Source organism: Paramisgurnus dabryanus, chromosome 15 (genome assembly GCF_030506205.2).
Source record: "Paramisgurnus dabryanus chromosome 15, PD_genome_1.1, whole genome shotgun sequence".
In the NCBI taxonomy this organism is placed as follows: Eukaryota; Metazoa; Chordata; class Actinopteri; order Cypriniformes; family Cobitidae; genus Paramisgurnus; species Paramisgurnus dabryanus.
Window position 1 is genome coordinate 7,899,631 of NC_133351.1, and position 8,807 is coordinate 7,908,437.

Genomic DNA, 8,807 nt, shown 5'->3' on the forward strand with positions numbered 1-8,807 from the left:
ACCAGCTAAACAAGCACCAAACCAGCATGGGAATTATGCTGGTCTATGCTGTTTTTTCCATTAGGGTTTAATATTCCAGACATGAAAAACACTATAGGCCTACAAATAATTTCCCTGTTGCAGTGTATTATAGACAGCCTGTTAAATATGTAGTTCTTAGGTTTGCAAATAGACCATTTCAAAAAATGTAAACAACACGTGGTCCAGAAGCACTTCCTGTTTCAGTTTTTTAACACTAGATAATGGTTGGGATAAATTACAACCAACAGAACATATAGAACCGAGTCAAAAAGTTAAACAAACATCTTAAAGATAATGATATATATGTGTGAAATAAAAAAAAAACAGTCACAAACTGAAACAGGAAGTGCCTCTGGACCAGTATTGTTTACACCTTTTCAAAAGAACTATAGTATAAAGTGACTTTCTAACAGACCAAACAATAAAACATATTGTAAGAATTCAAACGAGTTCATGCTAGTTGCTAAGCTAACCGTGCCTGACCACAGACACATATAGGCCTAAGTAAGGTTGGGGGAAAAAGATACTGATATTGCTAAGAAATAATTTAAAATGTCATTATTTATAATTGTGTTTCAGATTGAAATGTAGGCACTAAATGTTAGGGGCTGGCTATTTATTTCTATCCATCCATTGCTTATCCGTTTGGCTGGGCTAGGTGGTGTATGCTACACCCTCAAGTCGGACTGGTCACCATCACTGATTTACTAATAGAAACAACAAATAATAAAAATAACTTTATTTACAAAGCACTTTCCCATGCTGACAAGCATTTAATCAAAGACCAAAAGCATTCACACATACTATATGTAAATATATGTATTGATAGTATACATAACTTAAAAGTTAATCATCTTTGAACTGTCTAGTGTTAATACCCTACTATTATCTAGAGCAAGTTATGCAGCAGTGTAATGAAAAACTTGTATTAATTATAACAACTATTGCCATAAATAATACAACACAACTGTATATTAACTATTAACAAGTTTTATTATTTAACCTGTATTAAACTATCATTTATTTTTAAGGCATAAATAAAAAAGTAGTTTTACATCTCATTTTCAAAACAGGGAAAAGTAAACAACGCTTTAGCAAACAAATTTGCAGGTACATATATGAAACAGTTTAATAATTACCTCAAGAACATGGCATTGTAAAACATTTCCTTTCATTGAAAAGGTAACAACAGTATTAACTCATGCATCAAATATGGGTATGCTATTGATCAGTCATTTATGGAAAGTATTTCATCCAATGACATAGGCTACAGTTAGTTCAATCCAAAAGTATCCACAAATCACTATGAAAAAACTTTGTACAGTATAAAACTATATAACAATAATAGTAACATGTGCAAATCTATTTTGCCTGTGTTACATATTTTTCTACAGTAAATGTCATTATGTTGACAAGATGATATGGGCACAGTTTGGTGAAGTAACCACTGCAAGAGGATTGTGGCATTTGCAAGTTGTAGCAACACAGTTGACTGTAGGAGTAGTCTGTGAAACATCGGAGGTGGAGGGGAAACCTAATAGCTAACCTGCTGCTTGTAAACAGAGATATGTATTATCATACAAAAACGTATTTAACAGTAGTTTCCCATCAATCTATGAGGCTAATGTGCTTACACACTGCAGGAAACGGTTGTCTAAAATAAAAGCACTGTATCAGACATCCATGACATTTCCAAATAGTTTTATGTTTTCCATGAAACACACCTGCAGTTCAGTGTGACACACAGTCTAAATGCATACACCAGTTCAGAGTTCCAAATCCAAAATGTCATCTGAACTCTCATAATCCAGCTCTTTGTGGTCCTCCAGTATCTCCTCGGGCTCATCCTCCAGCAGAGAAACAGCATTTGATCCTAAAGCAGTGTTCTTCACTCTCTCACTCTATATCTGGAGCTAAAGTCTGCAGGACACCGGCTCTCCAGGGTTGGGAGTGAAGAACACTGTCCTAAAGCCTGGCTGTAACTTGAGCAAACTTAGAACTTCTTCTCTACATCTGCAAGCCTTTTCTGAAGACGACACAGTAGCCAGCGATGACACTCTTCACTTAAACTGCCTAAAAGGAAAAATTGAAGGGATGCATGAAAATACTTAGAGGTTTAACTTGAGGTTTATTTTGTACATTATGTTAATACTGCTTTCATTATTAAGGTCCAATTATATTCCTAAAGATTTCACATTAGTATTTCTAATTACATTATACTATTAGGAAATACATTTAAATACCTCCATGTACTCCTTTCTAAACTATATACAACAATTGCCATGCTTTCATTGTCTCTTGATTTTCTTTGTTTCTATTCTATGTAAAGAACTACAGATCATTAAGATCCAACCACAAGAAAACTATAACGTAACACTTCAGGATCTAAAAATGAGTGGGGTTTTATTGTCGTATTTGCTATTCAGTGTGTCTAATCATCTAGATTATCTGTGATTTTTATCACCAAATGACAAAGGAACTTGATTTCAGAATGTGAAACTAACATGTGTCTTGAGACTTTTGTAACCCTTATTTATAGAAACCAAATAATAATAATAATTAATTTAATAATTTAATAATAATTCCTTACATTTATATAGCGCTTTTCTCAGTACTCAAAGCGCTTTACATATGAACGGGGGAATCTCCTCAACCACCACCAATGTGCAGCATCCACCTGGATGATGCGACGGCAGCCATATTGCGCCAGAACGCTCACCACACACCAGCTTATTAGTGGAGAGGAGACAGAGTGATATAGCCAATTAGTATGAGGGATGATTAGTAGGACAATGGGCAAGTTTGGCCAGGATGCCGGGGCACACCCCTACACTTTTTCGAAGGACATCCTGGGATTTTTAATGACCACAGAGAGTCAGGACCTCGGTTTAACGTCTCATCCGAAGGACGAAATGGCATGCATCATTGCAAGATGGTAATAAAAGTTAGCCTCTTACCACTGTTTTTGCCTGAAGACATTTCTGATATCATTTTCCCGATGTTCCTAGCCAGGCTTCTGAGATAGGTGCGGCGCAGTGGTGTCTCATCTCCCTCATCACAATGATCTTTGTTTCTTGAAGGCGCACTTTTGACATGTATACATCAAAAAAATCTTCTTGGTGAGGGTGTTGCTGGATTCTGAAGTCACACAAATAACATCATCTTAAACACAATTTTGACTGGTATATTCTGAAAAGCAGGCAAAACAAAAGCAGTGCATGTACAGCCCATAATCTGGTGCAGGGTGCAAAATATTTGATTCAGAAAGTCGGCTATGAGAGGTTAAAAAGAAACACTCACACAGTAAAGATTGTCTCCCTTTATCTTTATATCTATATAAGAACAACTTCTTTGCTGCTTATGAGCCTTTAAATAATTCTCCTTATAGACCCCTTCATGGTTCACGTCACAGGCGGTTCCCACTGCGCATGTCGGGGTCAGAAAAGTAATTACAGCAGATTGAGTTGCATGTTATTCGGTATCGTAAAAAAGCCTACTTACGTCGTGGGCTCTGAAAATCGCGCCAGGTCTTCCGTTAAGTTTTCGCAATTCATGCAGAATCTCAAAAACAAAAAATACAACATCTGCGGCTGCAAGCTATTAACGTGCAGACTGGAACAATACAAATATCAAAGAGGCTTGTGATTGTAGTGCTCACTTCATTTGAGGCAAGTCATCATTTTTCAGCCCTGTTAGATTAAATTTTAAAGCCTCGATTGTGTGAACAGTTTGACCCCATGCTGCGCGCGCACCCGATAGTCATTCAATGTTTACAAACCTTGAAGGGGTCTATATCACATGTGGTGTAAGCCAACTGAAGACCTAGTTTCAACATCACCCTAATGAAAAATAATGGACTAAATCTTCAGAGTAGCAGTCAGTACATTGTAAAATTAAAATGAACATTGTAATTGTGTCATTCAATAATTTAAAAGTACAGACAAAAAATATGATGTTTGTTCTTTATCTGTTGTTTCTCTCAAAAGCACTTTTGGTGCAAAAGCACATTTGGTGCAATGAGGCACGACGCAAACTGGATGCTCCGCAGGTGTGCATTATTTTCAAATAATTCAAAGGACTGGAGTCATTTATTCCTCTTATACCAGTTACCACAAACATTGCTCTGTTGCCTATTTTTAAGACATTTGACAAGTTAGGTGTGCAGTTATCAGAAATTAATGCATACCCACAGAACATTTCTTAGCCAATCAGAATACAGCATTCAACATACCCCTGGTATAACTGCAATCAACAAAAATGACTAAATGTTTTAGATGAGTTATCAACGTACCAGTGTGATTATAAAGGCTGGCTTTTCGATGAAGACTAAGAAACATTTGTTCAATTCATTTCTGAAGGTTATGTTGGTCATCACATCTGGAACCTACCAAAAGCAAAAATAATAATACAAGATTATGATGTCTTTTAGGCTGTACATGTCCCAAATCAAATTAATGTCTCAAAGGAGTTTAAAAGGACACAAGTTTATTGCGATTAAAACAGGACATACCTTTACTTAAATACTTATGCATGGCAAAGATTCTCAGTTACAAAATTGATTATCACACTGCAATATTGTAAACCAATTTAAATAATGTCCATAAAATACATTACCATCAGTAGCCTTTTGTCTGACATCTTGTACCCACTGATTCACAATGTTCTCAGGACACCCCAGTTCACTGCTCAAATCTTCCCGTCTCTGAGCCTTTCTGAAAGAATGCCATAAAAATATGTTTGTCCTTGCAATCTTAAAGTGAGAAAAATCTTTGTGTCTATATAACTCAGTCATAATATAAGACCTTGACGTATCTGCTGGATAATGCTGAAGGCCTTCTTGCTTCCGTTGGTTCCACCCAATAGCTTGGACAGTTAGCATGTCATTCCTGGCTATTAACAATACATGTATGTGATGAAGGAATGTTTGTGGTAACCATCAATGTTTGTGGTATTTCAATTAATCCAGAAACTGACAATTGAGTTTAAAATTTAAGAGAGAACTACATGCCAATTTTTTATGTACATTGAACAGTTACAGCTTACTCTTATGCAATCTCAAAGTACTAGACAGAAAGAATAAAAAAGTGAAAAAATAAAGACATGTTTCCTAAAATATTATAAATAGGCATCAATTACCAGATACTTGGTTGTGAGGCCACAACGAGACAGGTTGCTGTTGACCATTTCGACCTCCACAACTGCAGTTGTACCAGCACCTTCCTGATTTTTGCCAGATTATCTAACAAATGTGTGACACCTATATTACAACCATAAACAGTTAAAGTGTATTAATAAGTAATACAAATACATTTTCAAATGGTACGATAAAGAATATGCATTACCTGACACTTGGTTGAATGAGCCTTGGCATGCATGACAGAAAGGAAAGGTCTCATCTGCAGTAAAGGTCTGAGTTCCAACATGGAGACTGATGCCTTCTCAAGGTATGGCCAATACTTGCAAGCAATATCTGTCCAAAAGAACTCTCCGTTTGTGGCTGCTTGAAGCTCCTTCTGCAGGTATAGATGGATAAGAAAATATTACTCCCCGGCACATTAAGAGCATTGAGTAGCACTCCGTGTCTGCAAACAACCACCTCAAGGCCCTCTTCATCAAGTTTGCTTACTTTTCTGTTAGTTTCAAATTAAATCACACCACCAGGCATCTTTATAATGATTGTAGACAATAAAGGTTTACTTTTAAACTAAAGGTTTTTCAGGATTCATGGAGCATTAAAAAGTTAATCTTCTGCTTTCTCTACTCCAGGTACACAAACTAGTTGAAAGTCAGGGTGACAAACTGATATGTAATAATGAATGACCAAGCTATTAAACTAGCCAGTTTGGGTGCCAGCACACATTCCCATATCCAAATGATTATTTTTGTAAAACGCACACCTAACCTGTCAAATGTCTTAAAATACCCAAAGCAATGTTTGTGGTAACTGTGGTATAAGCAGAATTATTGACTATTTGAAAATAATGCACACCTGCTGCGTAGCAGGCCACTGTCAAATATTCCTTACGTATTATATAAGCTCACAACATCTGGGATACATTAACTATTTAATAAAGCAAAAATTACACTATCAAAAAGTTTCTTTTTCTTTAAAACTACAAGAGTAAAAGAACTAACTCTTTTGACTGACGGAATCTGTAGGTTTTTCTGTTGCCATCTGCACAAAGAGCGAGCATTGTTGGGTCTACATGCCGGGCAGGTGAAGTGCTCTACACTGGATGTTTGCATGATCACAAGTGCAGAAATGTGGAGGTCTCACTGTAGGCAATAAACAGACTGAAAACAGAAGTTCAATAATTTGTGAGAAAGCATTAACAATGGGCACAGTAATATAGCTTAGAAAAAATGAAGCTGACAAATCACAAATAATCTGGTAGAACATGGATACCTGTAGCTGAAGCTTTGTATCTCTTCACTTCTGCTTCTTTTTAGTAGTGGACGTCCTTCAGCATTTTCTCCACCTATCGGACATTAAATGTACTCCCTTTAATGGCTGTTGCTTTGCCCTTGGGTTCCTTTGCCTTGCATAAAAGAAAGTGTGCCTTGTATGGTAATACTGAAATACAGCCAACTCTTGAGCAGTTCACACAATTATTGCACTCTAAATCGCACACTTTAGAATTATCACAATACTGCAAGAACACAATCTCAACAAATATACTCACCTTGATTTGAGCAAGAAGCATGTCTGCTATGAAAATAACATCCTCTGCTCTCCCTCTGTCTTGCTCAGCAGCCATTTCAACAAAACTACATTGGTCAGAGAAAGAGGCATAGGCTAAGTGTTTTGGACAGTGAGAGAGAGAGTAAAATGAAAGAAAAACAAAATAATAAAATTACAATACTTACTTGAAAACAGAGAAGCTTGCGAAAGAGTGAATGAGTGACCCTTTTACTGTTTGTACACAATGATGACATGGCAATGTATGCGCACGCAGTTTGGCAACGGAAGCACGGCAAGAATCAGCAGTGAAGCAACACAGACAGAGAGAGTTAGTTTAAAAAGTTGACTTATCTTCTACACAGTTACCAGATCCGTGTACTATAGTGGAGTGGATAGAATACGTTAGCAGATGGCCAAATACATATACGTATATTATATTAGTGCAACCAAATGCTACAACCAGACGTTTTGATGTGGGGAAATCGTTTTAATAAACTTTCTGAGTTGCTTACACGTTAGAACCACTGGGAAATAACATCACTTCCGTTGCCAAAATGCGCGTGCAGGCTATTTGATCACGTGGGCTGTAAAAGGGTCTATTGAAGTGGCTCTTAAAAGAGCCGCTGGTTTTCTAAGAAAAAGTATAAACTGTGGGTGATGTTAACAGGGAAGGGTGGTGGGTACTGACCGGACCTGAGAAAAGAAAACAAAAACATGATTAATTCTCTTACAGCAAAGTCTCCTAGGTTTGTCATATTATATATGCAGAACTGTAAAAAAAAGTAACAGTTATGCTACCTATAAATAAAGCATAAACTGCATAAATGAACAATAAATGAAATAATTATCTTGGTATTTGAAGCTTGGTTAGATATGGTTACTGTAGTCAAACTTTTACACACTTTCTTCTGACAGATTTATTAACAACAATTACAGAACATAACACAATCAATTTTAATCCCTTCTAACGATCAATTGACATAAATGTAACTGCACAAACTAGCCTAATTATATAATATAAATAATATTAAATAATTAAATATATCGATTCTGCTTACCAAGGCTGCATTTATTTGATATAAAAAAACAGTAAAAACACTAATAATGTGAAATATTATTGTAATCTGAATGTGAGTGCTGCTGACGTTGTCAGCAGCGATCGCTCTCTGTGATCGATTGGTTCCCCCTTGTATGTTTAGATTTACAATGAACACAGTTATTCACTTAAATCGGTTATTTTTTCATTTAGAGCTTATTTCACGAACTGCATTCCGTGCGAAATTAATAAAACTACTGGTTTAAAAACGCTAGAACAACTGTTTAGCAACATAATATAATGCAGTCACTGCAGCTTCTGTGATTAATACATTAGCTGATTATCAAACAGTCATCCAATAATGTTTCTGACCTTAGTAACGTAAAAACCACTATAGATAACTCCATAGTCCACACACGCAAATTAAATGTTATGCTGCACCAACTTTAGGATTTCTTAAATGACCGCACCTGAACAACAATTATGTCCTAAATATGAGCCAATTGGATTCTGACCAAACGCGTGCGACTTGTCTGTTGCCTTAGCGGTGATATTATATTGCTAACGTTGCAACAAAGACTTAACATAAACACAGGATTTACTCAATTTTAGTAACATTAATCACCAAATTTCCAAGAAAGCCTTACCCATGGAACTCCAGAGAACGCAATATCACTGCGTCGCTTCTCTTGTTGAAGTTGTTGGCAATAAGAAATCATCGCCCCCTATTGGTTATCATCCTCATAAATGCGTGTCATTTTCACGCCTAGAGGAGGCAAAGCGTGACATTGACACGCATCCTCTAGTGGACCAGCGTGTCTATTACACGCTTTAGCGTGATACTGGGTTGAATAATTTGCTAGTTTTGTAATTATGTTATCTAAAATTACAAGTTACCTAAACTTATTTAGAGAAATAACGCTGACCGTCACAGTGTAGCTGAAAAGTCAAAAAAACTTTATTTATACCCGTGTCATTAACAAATGCAACAGACACACTCACTTTAACGTTTTTTTATAAATCCATTATCCTGCCCGATTAAAACATAAACATTGCAAATAACACCAG

At 36.3% G+C, this 8,807-nt stretch overlaps 1 protein-coding gene across 7 annotated transcripts; it reads right to left on the bottom strand.

Annotated features, from left to right (window-relative positions):
* Window positions 1-745: 745 nt before the first annotated feature.
* On the bottom strand, window positions 746-8,586 carry LOC135733510 (uncharacterized). Of its 7 annotated transcripts, XM_073811999.1 has the most exons (13): window positions 8,387-8,586; window positions 7,216-7,396; window positions 6,889-6,934; window positions 6,705-6,789; window positions 6,428-6,560; window positions 6,157-6,315; window positions 5,364-5,534; window positions 5,158-5,260; window positions 4,824-4,911; window positions 4,636-4,733; window positions 4,313-4,405; window positions 2,979-3,159; window positions 746-2,094 (listed from the first exon to the last, which is right to left on the bottom strand). In XM_073811999.1, exons 6-11 carry the CDS (start codon window positions 6,265-6,267, stop codon window positions 4,368-4,370), a joined length of 609 nt encoding a protein of 202 aa, XP_073668100.1. In that variant the 5' UTR covers window positions 6,268-6,315; window positions 6,428-6,560; window positions 6,705-6,789; window positions 6,889-6,934; window positions 7,216-7,396; window positions 8,387-8,586; the 3' UTR covers window positions 746-2,094; window positions 2,979-3,159; window positions 4,313-4,367. The 7 variants fall into 7 exon arrangements, 4 of the variants coding, with proteins under 4 accessions (XP_073668100.1, XP_065108282.1, XP_065108281.1 ...); XR_012335149.1 differs by having other exon boundaries at window positions 4,824-4,907; window positions 6,889-7,396; window positions 8,387-8,583; XR_010526962.2 differs by having other exon boundaries at window positions 4,824-4,907; window positions 5,158-5,278; window positions 6,889-7,396; window positions 8,387-8,582.
* Between the last annotated feature and the right edge of the window lie 221 nt (window positions 8,587-8,807).

Coding starts and splice junctions, on each gene's coding strand:
- LOC135733510 (XM_073811999.1), bottom strand. CDS start 6,267: ATGCAAACATCCAGTGTAGAGCACTTCACCTGCCCGGCATGTAGACCC. Junction 4,734..4,823: donor TATCCAGCAGATACGTCAAG/GTCTTATATTAT, acceptor GCATTCTTTCAG/AAAGGCTCAGAGACGGGAAG. Junction 4,406..4,635: donor CAGACAAAAGGCTACTGATG/GTAATGTATTTT, acceptor TGCTTTTGGTAG/GTTCCAGATGTGATGACCAA.